Source organism: Suncus etruscus, chromosome 6 (assembly GCF_024139225.1).
Source record: "Suncus etruscus isolate mSunEtr1 chromosome 6, mSunEtr1.pri.cur, whole genome shotgun sequence".
Taxonomy (NCBI): domain Eukaryota; kingdom Metazoa; phylum Chordata; class Mammalia; order Eulipotyphla; family Soricidae; genus Suncus; species Suncus etruscus.
In genome coordinates, this window is record NC_064853.1 from 95,776,295 (window position 1) to 95,796,485 (window position 20,191).

At 41.6% G+C, this 20,191-nt stretch overlaps 1 protein-coding gene across 1 annotated transcript in view; it reads right to left on the reverse strand.

The window, feature by feature from the left end:
- Positions 1 to 1,003: 1,003 nt before the first annotated feature.
- Positions 1,004 to 20,191, reverse strand: part of LIPH (lipase H) — a 30,880-nt gene continuing 11,692 nt past the window's right edge. Inside the window, exons 4-10 of the mRNA XM_049775605.1 lie at positions 19,073 to 19,174; positions 14,775 to 14,864; positions 13,584 to 13,751; positions 12,659 to 12,754; positions 9,327 to 9,438; positions 2,930 to 3,103; positions 1,004 to 1,139 (exon numbers count right to left, since the gene is read on the reverse strand). Coding sequence (XP_049631562.1) covers positions 1,004 to 1,139; positions 2,930 to 3,103; positions 9,327 to 9,438; positions 12,659 to 12,754; positions 13,584 to 13,751; positions 14,775 to 14,864; positions 19,073 to 19,174 — 878 coding nt within the window. The remainder of the gene's footprint in view (positions 1,140 to 2,929; positions 3,104 to 9,326; positions 9,439 to 12,658; positions 12,755 to 13,583; positions 13,752 to 14,774; positions 14,865 to 19,072; positions 19,175 to 20,191) is intronic.

The following is a 20,191-nucleotide window of genomic DNA, read 5'->3' on the forward strand; positions in this document are numbered from 1 at the left end:
TCCTCTTGCCCTCCCAGAACAAAGGACCCTAGGGTGGGGCTGTTTAGGAATAGCACCCAAATTGTACATTAGAAAAGTATTATCAAAATAAATAAAAAACAAGGAGCTGGAGAGATAGCACAGTGGTTGGGCATTTGTCTTGCAAGCAGCAGATTCAGGAGAGATGGTAGTTTGAATCCCAGCATCCCATATGGTCCCCTATGCCTGAGCACAGAACCAGGAGTAAGCCCTGAGCGCTGCCAGATGTGACCCCTCCAAATAAAATAAAAGTAAGAAAATAAATAAATTCACATTTCTCTAATCACTCACTGATGTGGCACCCATCGGATTACAAAATCCTCTTCACAGGCTTGACCTCTATCCCACACCATTGTACAGTGAGGTAGGTAGGTAAGTCTCTGTGATCTTTTTCCTGTGAGGACCTTGAGAAACTGGGCTGAGGATGTGGAGTTAAGTTCAAACAGAGGTCTCCAGGGGCCAGAGAGATAGTACAGTAGTTAGGGAACAGATTTCAATTCTCTCTTGGGTGCAGCCCTGCATGCCCCCTTCCCCAACACTGCCTGTGTGGCCTAGGTGTACCTGACACTACAGGTCACAAGCAGTACCACATCCTCAGGTCCTTACATTGAACAGTTTGGCCTTGTGAGCACCTCTGAAGCCCTAGGTGTTCTTGAGCATCGTTCGAGAGCACTCCCCTAAAACAAAGGGCTTTCGCTAACCAGTCTTCTCCCTTGATCCTCAGCGATCTCCTATGCTAGGCAGAAGCCACTAGCAGGAGAATGAGGTTGGAACGAAGGAAGCGCCAGGAGCAGCAAACAGGCTGCTGGGCTGTGGGGAGCCTGGTTATTTCTGACTTGTTCTACTTCAGAGCTCCCTCCCCAGAGCTGCTTTATCCAAGGCCACATGTTTTGCAATGTGACATCCAGCGGGCATTTCTGAAGAAAGCCCTGGTGAACCATTCCATCCTTCTTGGGCCTTGAGGGAAGAGTGCAATGAAGTTTGGTTAAAGTCCATCATTATGGCTTTCTGTGTCCACTTTCCTGACAGCAGTTACAGCTGCAACAAACGGGCAAGAAATAGGGCGGAAAAATGTTTCCACATTTTCCATCAATACCAAATCGTATCGACACAATTTGGGCCTGTAAGAATAAGGAGAAAGATCATCATTAATAAAATTATGAAAATACCATGTTTCTAGTATGCTGTATTGAAATCCTTTGTGTATAAAATGAGTTAGCCGATAATTTCTAATGATGCAGGGAAATGTTATGGTGAATCAAGAAAACATTCTCATCAGTGAGAAAGCAGAAGGCCAATGTTTATTTACTACACATTTTCAACTGGATTTAAAAGAGTCCTAAAGTGGGCCCGGAGAGATAGCACAGCAGTGTTTGCCTTGCAAGCAGCTGATCCAGGACCAAAGGTGGTTGGTTCAAATCCCGGTGTCCCATATGGTCCCCCGTGCCTGCCAGGAGCTATTTCTAAGCAGACAGCCAGGAGGAACCCCTGAGCATAGCCGGGTGTGGCCCAAAAACCAAAAAAAAAAAAAAAAAAAAAAAAAAAGAGTCCTAAAGTAATTAGAAAGAAATCACAAAATATAAGTGGTCCTGGCCTCTGAATAATGATTTAATGTGTGATCATGTGGTTTGTTTCCTAACCTTTTCTCTATGTTGCAGATTTTGTACCACAAAATCTGTATCCTCTGATAACCAGGGGGAAATTTCCCACAGTTTTAAAATGCATACATGATCAGGACTGGAGAAATAGTACAGCAGGTAGGGTGCTTGCTTTGCATGCTCCCAACCCAACTTCAATCCCCAAGTCCAGAGCCCCTCCCAAAAGAAAGCCCCCCAAAGTGTTATGATGAGCATCTTAGAGGACACTCTTTTTTGTTGTTCTGGGGGCACATCTGGTGATGTTCAGGGTTACTCCTGGCTCTACACTAAGAAATGGGATGCCAGAGATTGAACCCTACCCACTACACTGTATCACTCCGGCCCCATAAGACATTTTTTCCTTAAGTGTTTTACCTAAACCTCCAGGGAAAAATTGGAATCCATAAACATGAAGTTCTAACTATTCACATCATTTCCTCTGTCTTTAGAGCAGATGCTGGAACTATGTCATTGTCACAAGTGACATCTGTCATGAAACATACAGATCACAGCTCTGCACATTACGAAAATCATTTTCCTTGCTGCCTCTCTCTTTCTCTTTCCTCCCCTTTTCCCTCCTTCTCTATACCCTCTCTCTTTACACACACATCTAGTTTTTCTAAATCAAAGAGGCTAAGTTGTCACTGCTTAATTTCCTGAAAAAAGACATTCTCAGCTCAGTACTACATTTAACAGTGATAAGTAAGTACTTTGACATTATACCAATGGAATAAAATATTTCATTATTTTTCTACCTTTAAAAACTCTAGGCCCTACTCTGATTTATTGCCAAATTATATGAAGCTCCCTTCTAGACAACAAATTAACTTTCCAGCCATGTGGGTGGTGAGGGAGGAATTATATACTCCAGATATATTAACAGTATTTTCTCTTTCGGTTTCTGGACCATTTATGTCTAAGTGAACATCAGTATAATTTTTAAAGATTACTAGACAATTTATTTTTATCAATTCTATTTTGGAAAAACCCCTGACTTTCTTCCTCCTGACTGGCGAAGACCTATTCAGACATCAGACCCATGGCAGGAGAGATAGTACAATAGGCAGAGAAATTTTTTTTTTCATGCAGCTGGACCAGTTTTAATACCTGACACCACATATAGTAACCTGAGCCCTACCAGAAATAAACATCTTGAGCACAACCAGGTGTGGCCCCCAATAAAATGAACAAACTCAGACATCAGACCCAGCAGACTGAAAACAATCCAAAGTATCTTTAGAAGTGGGCTTTTTCAAGCCCTAACTCCTCCTCACCTTTCAGGATGGACTAGTGATTGTAACCTCACTCGAATAATCCGGAGTTTGTACTTCGGGCCTATGATTGACCCTGTGGAGAACACCAAGGAGATGTTTGCCACTTTCTCCAGGTCTTGATTGAATCTTGCAAGCAGGCTCACTTGGTGGTATTGCTGAAAGGTAGCAGGTTCACTAGATGGAAAGAACAATATTTAAAAAAATATGCAGATTTAGGTCAGAGAGATAGTACAGTGGGAAGGGTATTTTCCTTGCATGTGGCTGACATAGAAATCAATCCTCAGCATCTCCTATAGTCCCCTGAGCCCATCAGGAGAAACTCCTAAGTGCAAATCCAGGAATAACCCTGAGCACCACCAGGTATATACAAAAAAAAGATATAAAACTTTATAAAATAGATATAGATTACAAGTGAAAGTATTAATAGCTTTGCGGCCTACAAATTACTGATCAGCAATGAGCCCTGGTTATTCCAGGGCCATATTCATGATTTGGGCCAGCCAATTTTCACCATCATAACCAAAGTAAGTACATAAGTAAATAAATAAACATACAAACACATAAATAAATGGACTGATTGCTAACCTGATTTGCTTTTTAGGCAAATTAATTATCAACTTGGAAGTTTCACATAAGCTTATGTCATCTTTCCTGATTTTCAAGTGTGTATGTGTTTGTGTCACACATGCTGGTGCTCAGGACTTACTCCTAATGTGTGCTCACTCCAGGCAGTCCTAGAGAGACCAGGGTTGGCCTCTCAGAGATCAAGATCTCTGAGACCATACAAAGTCATGCAAGGCTGTGCAGAACCTACCACACAGTGTCATTCTGGAGGATGACAAGAACATGATGCTAGATGTGTGCAGGATCCTGGAGATGATGAAACCTTTCTGCTGTCATGTTTGAAATGCTAACTGGACGGGTTTCATAGGCAAGGTCATCATGGGTGTCACCAACAACAGTACAGAGGTATTAACTTACCAGCTTATAGTACCTGAAGCTCTCACTTCTGTTCTGCAGAAAGCCCCAGGATCAACTTTATTTCCATTATGCTCCTACATTGCCTAAATTTCTGACCATACTGAACCCTGAGACCTTCCTGTTCATCATCACCTCCCAGAATTCCATCCCCAGGAGACTATCACAAACATTGAGATAACCAAGCAATAGTTTCTCCAGAACCTTTCTGCTATTTTCAAACTCACCCTTTCCCTGTCCACCAACATGATTTAATTGCAGGAGTCTAGAGTTGACTCCTGAAAATGTGTTCTAGCTCAGGGATTGACCATAAGGTTGCTACTCTAAATGGCCTTATCTGTGGAATTTCATGACTATGAGTAACTGTTCTCAGGGGTTCACTCAATGGGAAATCACTTCCACTGGATGTCCCTAGAGTAGAGCATTCCATTGCCTAGTAACTGCTTAGAATGTGAGATGCTGGTCTTGCTGCCCTGTGTCTGGTCCATGCAACACTTTACTGTCTATTGACGGACAACTGACATCATGGCATTCTATGGGAAAACTATTACCAAGTACAAGATCCACCTGGACTATCAGACAAACTCCATTGTATAGGTAGGCCAAGTCCCAATGACTAGCATATTGTCTGTCAGCTCATCCACCAGGAAACTGATACAAAACAGTGTGACTTCCTTGAGTCAATCCTGTTCTGGCACCCCCCATAAGGAGGGTATGCCTCACGAGATAGTCCTGGCCAACTTCTGGGTCCAGACTGATAAAATGAAAGTAAAGAAGAAGGAGAAGAAGACCACACAGCTCTGGCAGTACAGAGTAGTATTAGGAAGCATATGGCTAATAGAATTGAGTCTGAGCCAAATGGTAGAAACTCAAGGACCATTCACGACTTTTCCAATAATGTGTTGGCCAACTTCAAGAGTTGACATTCAAGAGTGTAACATTCAAAGCTAATAAATTCATGCTGAGCTGCAGGCTTTATGTGACTAGTCCTTCTTGTCCCTCTTCAACAGAATCTGCTAATCATGATCCTGCCCAAAACATTCTAGTAGCTTGAATCTACATGCTAGGGTATGCTGGTTGGGAAATCTGTCCTCTCTTTGTGTTTGTACTTGGTTGTTTTGCAATTGCCTAGAATATTTTAGGACAACTAATGATTTTTATTGATTGATGGTTTGGGGGTCACACCCATTTGTGCTCAGGCCTTATTCCTGGCTTTGTGCTCAGTATCTTTCCTGGCAGTGCACCAGAGACTATGTGGGGTGGCAAGGATCTAACTATGGCTGGCCACATGTAAGGCAAGTGCCTGTCTAGGCTGTACTATGCCTCTGGCCCTGGGGAAACTTATTTTCTCTTGAACATTGCCATTATCCACATGACAGTTATAAAAATAAAAGTACTTCAAAGCACAGAAAAGAAGGGAAAGGAAAGGAGAGAAGAGATGAGAGGAAAGAAGAGGAGAGTAAGGGAGAGGAGAAAGAAGGGGGGAAGGTTGGGAGGGGGGACAAGGAATGAGATAAAAGGAAAGAAGAGGACAAGAGAATATACAAAAGGTCATTAAATTGTAAACTTCAAGAAATAATTGTATGCTACGCATAAAACCTGTTTTTTCAAGTGTTCAAAATACATGTAAAATATGAATTCAGAGAAATGCACTGGGTAAGTAATAATTATATGTAACTTCATTTGTACCCATAACCCGGTAACACTAAATCAAGTCTCTTATCAAAAGTTCTGATAGCATTCCCTTTATCTTAAATTGAAAACATACTATATACTAAAATGTCGACTTTGCACAAAAGAAAAAAAGTGTTCACAGTCTCACCACCTAGAGAATACCTACTTCCTTCACAATCTCTGATTAATGAAGACCTTTTCACAAACATGAATAAAGTGAAAATGACAAAATACAACTAAAATAAAAGTGTTAAGGTCTCTTTTTTGTTTGTTGTGGGGCCACACCCTGTGGCACTTAGGAGTTACTCCTGCTCTGCACTCAGAAATCTTTTATGTCAGGCTTGGGGAACCATATGGGATGCTGGCGATTGAACCCTGGTTAGCTGTTTTAAGGCAAATGCCCTACCTGCTGCACTAAAGCTCTGGTCCCAAGGTCTGGATCATAACCAAGATCCAAACTTCCAAAATTAGAGAGTTGTAGTTGGGAGAGATCTACTACGTTAATGAAAACATGTAACAGACCTATGTCACAAATATTCTTGGGGACTATTCTTGGGGCTGGAGAGATAGTACAGTCGGTAGGGCCTTTGCCTTGAACGCAGCCAACCCAAATTTGATCCAGGGCACACTATATAGTCCCCAGGAGTGATCCCTGGATGCAGAGCCAGGAATAGGCCTGAGCGTCACCAGGTGTGGCCCCAAACAAAAAACTATGTAAGCAATTCTTAACACAAACACCGAAGCATTGCTAACTTGCTTGGCTGACAGAAACAGGCAGCATCTCTGCAGTCCCTCCAGCCATTCTCAGAAGGTCCAGACGAGGTCTCTGTTCAGCTTTCACCCGAAGCGCACTAGAAACCAAAGGCTACCTTGGCCTGCAGCCTTCCAATGCCCCCTAGCGGTGTCTGTAGGCTAGCGGCCGCTGCTGCTGAGGGGAGCTCTCCGGGCCAGATCAAAGGCCACCTTTGAAGACATCCCCGTCACTTACACAATTCAATGGGTGGAGCAGACAGTGCCGTCCAGCATCGGGAAGCATTACAGAGGAGCTGGGCAGACTTGCCTTGCATTTCACTGATTCAGAGACTGCGTGAGCTGGCCAGCCACATCACCTCTTTGAGGGCAGTTTTCTCACTATGTTAAAAATAAATGAGGGGGCCAAAGCGATCGCACAGTGGCACGCGGCCAACCTGGGACAGACCCGGGTTTGTTCCTAGGCATCCTATATGGTCCCCCGTACCTGCCAGGAACGATTTCTGATCACAGAGCCAGGAGTAAGCCCTGAGCTCGTCGGGTGTGGCTCTCCCTCCCGCCAAAAAAAAGAGATGAAAACCTGACTTTCTCAGATTTTAGAGTATGTGTTTAGCCAAACGTGGGGAGGGAAAGGGTTTGGAGGAAGGGGGTTGTTTGCATTTCAGGTTTGTTTTTTTTTTGGGGGGGGGGTGAGGATGGAGTACTCCTGGCTCAGTGCTCAGGAGTCATATCACAGTGCCTGGGGATCACAGTGCATCCCTGTGGTGTCAGGGATTGAACCAAGTCTCCCAAGTGCAGAGCATGCACACTGACACTTTGGCCAATCCCTCAGACCCAAAATGTGTGTTTTAGCAGATTGGTTTGAGCTGAAGTGTGTGTGACATGATTAGTTCCAGAAACAAATGCTGCTGTTATTACGATCCAGATGCATTAAAATAAATAAATAAATAAATAAATAAATAAATAAATAAATAAAACTTCCAGGGCCAGCGCAATAGCACAGCTGTAAGGCGTTTGCCTTGCCGTGGCCAACGTAGGCTGGACCCCGGTTTGAATCCTGGCATCCCATATGGTTCCCAAGCCTGCTAGGAGCGACTTCTGAGCACAGAGTCAGGAGAAACTCCTGAACACCGCCGGTTGTGACTCAAAAATTAAACAAACAAACAAACAAACAAACTTCCAAAGTATCCACCCACCCTTTCTTCATTGATGCACACAATGCCCCCTAATGTAATTGCCATTTTTAGAAGAAATTCTACTTACAGTGTCCCACTGGTAGGCCAAGATCTAAACCAAGTATCTTGTAGACAATAAGTTCTCTCCTGAGCAATTAAGTCAAAGAAACCTCATCTTGTTTTGCTTAAAGTAAACTATTTGTTTTTAATCCTAATTATAAAAAAAAATAAATGAAAAAGACCAAATACTTTGAAAGCTATACACATATACAAGCTATGTGCTATATATACACAATAAACAAGCTGAAAAAAAACACTCATATTCTTGTTATATAAGGGGCAATCTAACATATTTTAATGTTTTTCAAATTTTATATTATTAAACTAATATTTTGCTTCATACAACTTAGTATTCTAAATTTTTCACAAAACACAAGTATTTTATTTAATGTATTTATAGGTACCTTTAATGTATTTATAATATTCTAGCATATGGAAATATCTATTATTTTATTCGAGTGCTGGGTAGTGCTAAGGACTTACTCCTGGTTCTGTCTGCACACTGATGGAGTTTGGGGCACAGTGCAGTGCCAGTTATCGAGACCAGGATCGCCATGTGAAAGGCAAGGGCCCTACCCACTGTACTATCTCTTTCGCCTTATATGGGAATGTTTAATTGATCATTTTCCCATTGTTAAATTTTTTAAGTCGTTTCAATTTTCTAATGCAAGTTACATTTTTTGAGCTTCATACTTATATATGATTATGTGCATGCTATAAATCATAAAAAGTAAAAACATGAGATTGGAGAGATAGCATGGAGGTAGGGCATTTGCCTTGCATGCAGAAGGATGGTGGTTCAAATCCCAGCATCCCATATGATCACCTGAGCCTGCCAGGAGCGATTTCTAAGTGTAGAGCCAGGAGTAACCCCTGAGCGCTGCTGGGTGTGACCCAAAAACAAAACACAACAAAAAAGTAAAAATATGTATGGGGGTAGAAGTGCTTGGAGGAATTTCTTTTATATTACCTAGTTCTTTCTTTTCTTCTTCTTTTTTTTTTTTTTTTGGTTTTTTGGTTTTTGGGTCACACCTGGCATCACTCAGGGGTTACTCCTGGCTCTATGCTCAGAAATCGCTCCTGGCAGGCTTGGGGGACCATATGGGATGCCGGGATTTGAATTTGAATTTCATGCCTTCTGCATGAAAGGCAAACGCCTTACCCTTCATGCTATCTCTCCGGCCCCTACCTAGTTATTTCTGCTTAAATCCTCTACCACAATCATAGATGATTTCTGGAACCAGAGCAATAGTACAGCTGTTAGGGCACTTGCTTTACATGCAGCCAACCTGGATTCAATTCCTGTTACTCCATATGATTCCTCAAGCACTAAACAGGAATGATCCCTTGGCACAAAGTCATGAAGAAGCCTTGAGCACAGCCAATTATGGCCCCTCAAAAAAAAAATAAACAAGCAAAAAAAGACTTCTGTAATAGTTTAATCAATGTAAATAAGGAAAAGAAGGAGGAAAAGGAGGGAGAAAAAGGGAGAGATAAAGGAAAGAAGATAAGGAATGAAGAAGGAAGGAATAAAGAGAAGGAAGGAAGGGAGGAAGGAAAGGAAACATTTATAGTAATTCCATTTGCAAAGAACCTGAAAGAGTAAGACCTACAACAAGCAACTAAGTATATATATATATATATATATATATCCTCATATGTTTGAACAAGAACATACCTACAAATAGGAAAGTAAGTGTATTTGAGGCATAATTTCTCTGAGCAAAAAGGGTAATAAAAAACCATCTATCCCAACTTACTGCTTGATTTTGGATTCTGTGATGTTCCCAGCTTGGTCTGTCAGTTTGATCGTTATGTATCCTCTTCTTGTGTTCTTGTTCCAAGTTAAAATATCCACAAAATAATGATATACTGCAAAACAGGGGAAAAGCATATAGTAAGAGCAAAATATTTCCAACTGTCTCTTTTAATGGTCAACTCTCTAAAAACCAAGCCTATCAAATAATGAATTTATTTTTTGCTTCCTCTCTAATTTCTTCACTGAGATTTAAGACAGAATTTTCTAGCATTTCTTTCTAATCTCTTTTCTAAAGCTGGAGTGGAATTTGCTTGCCATATTTAGGCACATCCATTAATTCAATGATCTCATGGTCTGTCAGAGACTGTGAGATCCTACTGTCAAGTAAAGTGATTCATTTTAATCCTTCTCCCTGTTAAAATAATCCAACAAGGTGACTATGTAGAGATCCTCTGGGGATTGCTGAATCATCCTTAATCTGGACTATGATCATATCTATCCAGCCTTCTTCGTCGCCCCCAACTATCACATCTCAAACTTCCTGCACTGCCAAACTGACTCTTGCTTCTTGGTCTTCCTTAAATTTAGACTTTTCCTTTGCCCTCTTGGTCAACTCATCCTTTGGTTTTAAACCTCTCTTCCTCCTTGAGGCTTTCAGTAGACTAAATTAGGTGTTTGGAGTCTCTGCCTCTTGCTCTGGTATCCTCCTACTATTGGTCTACATCTATTTTACTGTATTTATAAAAGATACAAAAAATAATGAAATTGTGGTGGCAATTGCATGGATACAACTTTTACTACTTCCTACATAATGTTTTGTAGTATTTTTTAAAATTAAAAATAAGGAGATGGGCCTGGAGAGATAGCACAGTGGCGATTGCCTTGCAAACAGCCGATCCAGGATCAACGGTGGTTGGTTTGAATCCCGGTGTCCCATATGGTCCCCTGTGCCTGCCAGGAGCTATTTCTGAGCAGACAGCCAGGAGTAACCCCTGAGCACCGCTGGGTGTGGCCCAAAAACCAAAAAAAAAAAAAAAAAAAAAAAAAAGAAAGAAAGAAAAGAAAAAAAAAAGAAAAGAAGGAGATAAAAATAACAAGTACCATACTAGAAACTAGAGACAAAATTTCATGGTCAAGTATATTTTTGTCTGCTTAGGCCCTGGGTTCAATTATCAGCACTACAAAATAAGATAAAAAATATACAACAATAAGGGGCCGGAGCAGTGACACAGGGCGTACGTAAGGCTTCTGCCTTGGTATGCTAGACTAGGATGGACCGCGGTTCGATCCCCAGAGTCCCATATGATCCCACAAGCCAGGAGCGATTTCTGAGCGCATAGCCAGGAGTAACCCCTGAGCATCACTGAGTGTGGCCAAAAAAGAAAAATATACAACAATAATTGAGAAGAGACGTTAATTCCTCTTTGTGATTCCAGCAGGAACAGCTCATAGACATCCAATAAGTTCCTATTAAATGAGTGAGAAAATATGATGTGTCTAAAGATTTATTCTTACTCTCTCTACTCTTTGTTTCCCATGTTTAAGGATGTTTTGAGAGTGGAGTGGGGATAGTTATATTTGTCATCACTTGTCATCACTCATCAGGCTTTCAGAGAAGGGAAGAGAGACACAAAGAGATGACAGCCTTATAAAAAAATAAGCTCAGCTCTGGTGTTGCCATTTCACAGCACATTATGTTCAAGATCTTGCTCCCAGGAAGACCAGGTGGACGCTAGATCCTGGGCTGCCACATAAAGACTTAAAAGGGGCCAAAGAGATAGCACAGCAGTAGGGCATTTGCCTTGCATGCTCAGACCCAGGAGAAAACTGGGTTGGATCCCAGCATCCCATATGGTTTCCTGACACTGCCAGAAGCAATCTCTGAGCACAGAGCTAGGAGTAATCCCTAAGAGCCCCCAGGTGTGACCCAAAAAACAAAACAAAAAGACTTAAAAAAAAAAAAGACAGACCCAAGAATCTTCAACCCATTTTACAAGAATTGCTCTCAAAAAAACATGAACCTTGCAAGAGATATGTGGCCAAAAAAATTATCACTGATTCTCAGGGCATCTATCTGCCCCCCCCACTTTTCTCCCATCTATATTAATAACCCTGAATTCAGTGCCAGTAGAAGGTCATCATGATGGCTTTGGAGCTGGAACTGACCCACCAAGTGACTAATACCTGATGTTTCCCCTAATGTCTTGAGAAGTAAGCATTAGTATATCTTAGAGATTACAATGCCCATTCAAAGAAATTAGCAAGATAATTACCTGTTGATATTTTGATCCAAATGACCTAAAATATAGGCATCATTCTAGCCATATGATGCCTTGCAGGACATTGAGATCCAAAGAGATTACGTATCTAAGTCAAGGCCTCACAATTTCTATTTGGCAGTCAGAATTCAGCCTAGTATTCTTCCGACTCCAAACTCCATGCTTCATTAGGGTTTTCATTCACTCAGAAACTGAAATTCAGTCATTCAAATAATTAAAGGCTTTGACAACTAGAGCTAGGGCTAAACCTCTAGAACTACATGGTCCTCTTAGTGCTGCAGGGAGCAACCCCCAAAACAGAGCCAGGATTAGCCTCTGCTCACTTCTGGATGAGGTCTTAAACAGACAATAAATACATGAATAAAAGATGGTTCAAGGACAGGAAGAGAACATTAGGATAATGGTGAAGGAGTTGTCATTTGTGAAGAGAAGGGGAGAGTGAAAGGTGATGAAGTGTTAGGCATGAAATCCTACCAGTAATAATACTATAACCACAGTTCCTAATTTGTTTTATTTGGGCCATACCTGGCAGTACAAATGGTTATTCCTGGCTCTGTGCTCAGAAATCACTCCTGGTGATGTTCAGGGGGCCATATGGGATATCAGGGATTGAACCTGCATGGGCTGCATGCAAAGCAAATGCCCTACCCACTGAACTATCATTCCAGTCTCCTTAAATTTTTTTAAATGCATGTCATATAGACAGACTATATGATGATGGGAAGGTGATGGGAAGGCAACTGGGCACATTGGAGAAATAAGTGGACACTGGGAAGGGATTGGTATTGGAACAGTGCATTTCTGAAATTCAATCATAAAAAACTCTGTGGTGGGGGCCAGAGCACGCAGCTGACCCAGGACAGACACAGTTTTGATTCCCGGCATTCCATATGGTCCCCTGAGCCTGCCAGAAGCGATTTCTGAGCACAGAGCCAAGAGTAAACCCTGAGCACCACTGGTGTGGCCTCAAAATCTAAACAAATAAATTAATAAATTAAAAAAATTCGTGGTGACTAAATTTTTTAAATTATATTTAAAAACATTCACTTCTCACCACAGAAGGGCTTCTTCTCATCAGTGTCAAAGAACGCTTTTGTCATTGGAGGATCTTTCTCCCTTAAATAGTCTTTCCAGGTGTCAGCATAATAACCTAGAAAACAAGTTGGAAAAGTAGAAGGTTAGCATGTATCGGATAAAGACAAAAGCAATTGGAAAGGAAACCAGAGCAACAGGTTTGGCTGCTCAGAGCATCTCTCTTGCACCATGGCTAGGCCCTGCTGGGTCACCAGGCAATGCCTTCCTATACCCAACATATCCTGCTCACCACCTGTTCCCAGAGATGGATTTATAAAAAGACTCAAAGGCATAGCTCCCTCCAGCCCACTTTGACTGTTATTCTATCATCCAATCCTGGTTTTTAGTAAAGGAGTTTGGTGTGGGGAAAACACACACTAAGCATATCTTTAAGTAGTATTTATATTCCTTTGTAAAAACATAATTTCCTAGATTAAAATAGAACTAGGTATATGTCTAAAATAGTTTCTCTCAGAAGACTGGAGAGATAACACAGCAGGTAGCGTTGCTTGCCTTGCATGTGGCAAATTCCAGCAATTCCCAGAATCTCATATGGTCCCCTGAGAACCTTTTTTTTGGCATTGCCCCCCAAAAGCCCAAAAACAAAACACAAAATTCACAGAGCAAGTTGACTGAATTCATTTTGGGAAAATACCCACAATTCAGGCTCATTTTTATTTCTTTATTCTGACTTTTTAAATTATCATCGTTGAAGTAACATGGTTGCAATTGTCAGCATGTTTATGCTTTTGATGTGCAATCCTGCCCCTCATTACCACTAAAATGCTCACCACCATCCTTCTATCATTTCTAGTTAAGACCCATTTAGAGAGATATATAGTGCTGGGATTCTACCAGTAATGTTGAGATTCTCTTTGTTCATCAGGGGCAAAGGTCAAGCTTACCCAGCAGCGGACAGGGCTGCTTGTCAGAGAGGCCACATGTAATGCATTTGCCATTCTTGTAATCCCGGTAGGAGTCACAGGGATAGGCAGTGACATTGCAGTTCTCTCTCAAGGATGCAAGGTACAGATACACAGACCTCTGGTGGTCACACTTAAAATACTGCATGCCTTGGTTGTAAAAAAAAAAAAAAAAAAGATAGTTAAAGAATAAGGCAGTTTTCATATAAAGCAGTTGTATTCTTTTAATTTATTTTATTGAAACCAGTGTGATCTACAAAGTCCTTCATAGTTGAATTTATATATACAGTGAATCAGGACCATTCCCCCACCAGTGTCAACCTCCTTCCACCAAGGAATCCAGAGTGCATCCTATATCATCACCCTTTGGTCCCTGGCCTGCCAGTATAACAGGCCTATATATATATATATATATATATATATATATATATATATATATATATATATATATATATCCTAAGTAAATAATCTACATTTTAACCTATATTTATACCACTACTATCACCTCAAAAAATTTTTTAAATCTAAAACTACTCTATAGGGGTCAGAGCAATAGCATAGCAGGGAGGGCATTTGCCTTCCAGGTGGCCGACCTGGGTTAGATTTCCTGAATCTCATATAGTCCCCAAGCTTGCCAGGAAAAATTTCTGAACAAAGAGCTAGGAATAACGTCTGATCACTTCTGGGTATGGCTAAAAACAAAAAACAAAAACAAAAAAACAACCTACTCCACAGGAATGAAGAGATAGTATAGAGATTCACATGCTTTTCTTCATATGGTAGACCCAGATTCAATTCTCAGAGTAATAATCAGGAGTAATCTTTGAGCACAGAGCCAGAAGTGGCTCCCAAAACCTCAAAAACAACCACCACCACCACCAACAACAAACCCTCACTACTTATAATTCCTGCATTACATGTAGTTGACTTTGGTTTGATCTCTAGCACTATATATGGTCCCCACACATTACCAGAAGTGATCCCTAAGCACAGAGAAAGTAACCAATGAACACCATTGGGTGTGACTCCCAAATTAAACACTTGATGTCTTTAGCACACACACACACACACACACACACACACACAATTACTCCACATAGAATAAAAGAAGAATTTTAAAAATGAATTTTTAATTAACCACTATTTTACAAAATATAAAGAATCTACACTTACCACCAAATATTGTTTGGGGACAACCAGGTTGATCTGTTCCTCCGTTTGGGTAGAAGTCAATGTTTCCTAAAGGATCTTTGTAGCCCAGGACTAAAAGGCAATAAATTATGCGTTTATAAGACATTGAGCCTTTCTCATTCACAGTTCATTTGACTGCAGAATTTACGCAAGAATTCTGTTGTCCTAGTGGTTACTATCATTGCTATACCTATTCAAATATTTTGATCAAAGTAAATTCACTAAAAAATATTAGAGGGCTGGAGATAGTATAGTGTTTAGGGTACTTTCTTTGCACTCTGGCAAAGAATCTAGCATCCCATATGGCAGGGGTCTCAAACTCAATTTACCTGGGAGCCGCAGGAGGCAAAGTCAGGGTGAGGCAGGACCGCATAAGGGATTTCACAAAAAAAAGTCCTCAAACGTCATTATTAACAGTTTTAATTATTTCTTCTGAATATGAATAGAACATTGAGTGAAGATCATGAACAGTTCTTCTGAACATGGCATCTTTTGCCTACTCCTTGCTGCCAGAGACTTGACAGCGCTTCTTCTCACAAATCTGAACCACATTTGGCTTTAGAGAGGAAGCAGTTGAGACCCTCAGTATGGCTTGAAGATGATCATCATTAAGTCTAGACCTGTACTTTGACTTACTGAAGTTCAATGTGAAGAATAACTTCTCACACAAATATGTGCTCCCAAAAAGGCACATGGTGTGCTTGAACATTTAGAAAAGCTCAGGGAAGCTGGGGGGCAATTCTCTCAAAAATTGCCCATGCATGCCTGCTTTTCCACTAATCTCCCTGAACCTGGCTTTGAGATCAGAGTTGCATTACAGGTCAATGAGCTCCATTTGAAGCACAGGAGGGGCATCTTGCATATCAAAGGAAAAGGGGTCCACAAAAATTTGGAAAGTGGCTCTGTGCTTTTTGAAGTCTGCAAATCTGTGATCAAATTCCTTCTCTAGCTTAAAAATAGCATCAACATATTTCTCACCACTGAATGGTATGCCTGCATTCACAAGTTCCTTGCATGCTGGGAAATGGCAAAGGTTTGTCTGAGAGAGCTGGGATTTCCATAACACAATTTTTGTGGAGAATGCTCTCACGTTGTCATAGGCAGCACTGATAATCTGCCCTGGGCCTTGTAACATCTTGTTTAGTACATTCAGCTTATATGTGATGTCAACAAGAAAAGCTAAGTCCATGAGCCATTTGTGATCACTCAACTCAGAAACAGCATTCCCATCTGTCTCCATGAAGGCTTTCACTTCTTCTCTCAACTCAAAAAATCTTTTCAGGACATTTCCCCTGCTGAGCCAACGAACCTCGGTGAAATAGAGCACATCTCCATATTCTGACTCCATTTCCTCTAAAAAAAAAAGCACAGAACCTCCTGTGCTTTAAGCCCCTGGATCTGATTTGGTTGATGCATTTCACAACAACAGACATCACATTGTCACACGGCAGGCATTTACTGCAAAGGGCCTGCTGATAGATAATGCAGTGAAGAGCAATGGCCTTCTCTACACCCTCCTCTTCAAGTTTTCTTTGAAAAGTGCCACCAGTCCATTTTTCTTCCCTATCATTGATGGCGCTCCATCGGTTATTATTCCAACAAACCTCTTCCATGGCAAACCTGCATTCTCAATGGCATCACACAGATGCCGAAATATCTCATTAACAGTGGTCTGGCCATGCATTGAAATTATTGTGAGCAGCTCCTCTGTCAATTCAAAATTACAATCAACACCACGGACATAAATTGTGAGCTGCACAGTGTCTGTTATATCTGTGCCCTCGTCAAGAGCAACTTAGTATGCATCAAAACATTTGGCTTTCTCACACAGTTGATGATAAATGTCACTTGACATGTCAGAAATGCGCTCTGCCACAGTGTTGGCAGAAAGGCTGATTTTGCTAAACTGACCTTTCTTTTCCAGACAGATAATCCTTGCAGCCTGTATGCATTTTTTTTTAAACAAACTCTCCTTCTGTGAATGGTTTCCCTGCCTTAGCAATCATTTCACTAACCATGTAACTAGCTTTGACTGATGCAACATTCTCTTTGGTTGCTTTCTTGAAGAAATCTTGTTGCCTCATTAGACATGCTGTAAGACTGGCAACCTGCTTGGTTCTCTCATTTCCTTGATATTTTGCACATTCCTCAGCATGTTTAGTTCAATAATGGCATTTCAAGTTGTATTCCTTGTGCACTGCAACTTTCTCTGAGCAAATAAGACATGTGGGGATGCCCCTGTGCTCAACAAAGAAATACTGCATCTCCCACTTTTCCTGAAATTGTCTGTGCTCGTCATCAATCTTTTTCTTCACTACAGGCTTTGATGAGGTCATGATAAAGGTATGACAAAATCTAATTCTGTAATAAACTTCTCTTCCTTCTCTCCCTTAGGCCTTGGATAAAGCAAGGGACAGCGGGCAGGAGCAGTGGAAATGACGTCTGCGCTAGGCGCAAAGTATTCGCGATTATTTGCTTACCAAATATTCGCAATAAAAAATCGCATTAGCGTGGGGCTGGCGAGGTGGCACTAGAGGTAAGGTGTCTGCCTTGCAAGCGCTAGCCAAGGAAGGACTGTGGTTTGATCCCCTGGCGTCCCATATGGTCCCCCCAAGCCAGGGACAATTTCTGAGCGCTTAACCAGGAGTAACCCCTGAGCATCAAACGGGTGTGGCCTGAAAAAACAAACAAACAAACAAAACAAAAAGAAAAAATAAAGAAAAAACAATCGCATTAATAAGAAAAAAAATCGCAAAAAAATCGCATTAAACATTTGCATACCCTGAAAGGAACTGCTCGGGGTATGTGAATGTTTAATGCGATTTTTTCTTACTAATGCGATTTTTATTGCGATTATTTGGTAAGCAAATAATCGCAAATACTGCAATATTTGAAGGCCGGCCACGGGCCACAAAATGTACGGCCTGTGGGCCACTTTGAGACCCCTGCCATATGGTCTCCCAAGCCCGCTAGGAGTGATTCCTGAGTGCAGAGTCAGGAGAAACTCTTGGGTACCATCAGATACGGTCTCCCCCCAAAAAAATTTAGGAGGGGGTCTGGAGAAATAGCACAACATGTAAGGCTTTTGCCTTGAATGCAACCTATCCAGAGTTGATCTCCAGCATCCCATATGGTATCCCAAGCCTTCCAGGAGTGATTCCTAAGCACAGAGTCAGGAATAACTACCCTGAGTCCTGGTGTGTCCTCAAACAAAGCAAGCTTTGGAAAAGACATACAGGAAAGATAATATAGAGTAGTTTGGCTAGAAAAATAATATAGTGCATAGAGTGCTCTTTCCTTGCTTGCAGTCAACCCCAATTGATCCCCAATATTCTTTATGGTACCCTGAACATCATTAAGTGTAATTCCTGAGTGTAGAGCCAGGAGTAAGCCCTGAGTAACAATGGATATGACCCAGAAACTAAGAAATTCAGCCAACCCAGTTTCCATCCCTGGTACCAAGTGTGATCCCTGAGTGCAGAGCCCTGAGCACCATCATGTGTGACCAAAACAAGACAAAGCAAAACAAAATATAGTTGAGGAAATAGCATGGCACAAGGTCCTAAGTTTGACCCTAAAACTATTTGGTTCCCAGAGCACTACCAAGAATACCCCCAGTGCTCTCTAGCACTGATTTTGGTCTTAGAACAGACACATACTTCTATGTAGAGTATCACCAGGAGAGACCCCTGGCTCCTAAGAATTGCTGAAGGTGCCTTCTCCCCCAAATCAGAAGGGTTGAGAGCAGGTTCAGCAGTAGAAGGCATGCTTCATAGGTAAGCAGGGCTATATCCAGTGCCAGCACCAAACACAAACAAAAAAACGTAACATTGGTGATGGGAAATGCACACTGGTGAAGATTATTGTACATTGTATGACTGTAACTCAGTCATGAACAACTTTATCTGAACAAATAAAAACACTGTAGTATGAATAACCTTGTAATCATGGTGTTTAAATAAAAAATTTAAAAAACAACAACAATGAAGTAAAGATAAGAGATGCCGTATTCAGAGAATTTCCCCAAATAGTATGGAGGACCATGTGACACCAGGGACTGAATCATGTTTTCCAGCAGGTAAAGCATCCTGCCAGCCTTTTGTACTGCTGTTTTTCTGAAGCAGGTATCACTGGCTAACAGATCTGTATGTTTCACAGGGTCACACTTCGACAAGTATGCATTCCCACCGCTAACAAGTAACCCTCCCATCTCCACAGGAGGAGGTTCTTTGGGAGCCTATAGGGGTAGTGGGCAGTGACACACAGGACAGGAATGTTACCATCAGTGTCGGAATGGATGACATCAACAAACTGAGCATCCCCGGGTTCTAATCTGTCCTTCGGAGGCTTCCCGTTGAATAAAGGCCCCGCAGGGTCGAGACCTGGAAGGAAAACAGAGTCGGTTTGGCAGGCCCACGCCATGAGTCACACAGCCTGCCTGTGGCTCCCTCCCAGAGCGAAGGTTCACAGGCTGGGGGAACCCTCCGGCATTCCCATCCTGCGTGCCAGGCTCCTTTCCCACACTTGTGACGGGGCAATGCAGGAGTGCATCTCAGAAGGCAGGCGCAGCTCATCCGAGTGAAAACTTGTGCATAGTCCAACAGTCTGGGAATAAACTGGTTCCTCAAGAAAAAAGCACCTGGGGTGCAAATAAAAAGCAGATGCTGGTCTTACCTTTACCCATTTCATTTTATTATTTTCCTTATTTATTCCTATGTTAATTGCAGCACTGTTTACAGAACGCAAGCATCTTTTGCTCAAGGTGTCATTGGCTTTTATTATTATGGAATTTTGGGTGTTTGTTTTCACATCTATGTGTACAGGTCTCCCCACTCTAAAGTTCCTATGCAATCCTCAAGGACCCCTCTGATCAACCATTTTCAATGTTCCCTTAACCTCATCCAATCTTCCCTTCTACTAAGAATACTAATGCTTGAAACTCCTCAACAGTTTCCATTCCTATTCATATACACTATCTCCTGGGATTGGATCACAAAGCCTATGCAGCGAAAGATCCTCATTTAACTGGGAAATCCAGTTCTGGACCAGAGATCTAGTACAAGGGGAGTTGAGGCACTTGCCTTGCACACAGTTGGCTCTGATCCCTGGAATTGCATATGGTCCCCTGAGCACTGCCAGGAATGATCCCTAGCACAAAGCTATTAGTAGTCACTGAGCACCATTACCAAATAAAGACCAGAATGATAATACAATAGGCAAAACTCTTGTCCTGCATGGGGCTGATCTAGATTGCATCTCTGGCATCTCATAGGTCCCTTAATCCTCACCAGAAGTGATCCCTGAACGTAGAGCCAAGAATAAACCTTGAACATTACCAGATCTGGCCTAAAAGTCCAAATAAATTATAAAAACAAATTTCAAATAAACAAAATAAAAAT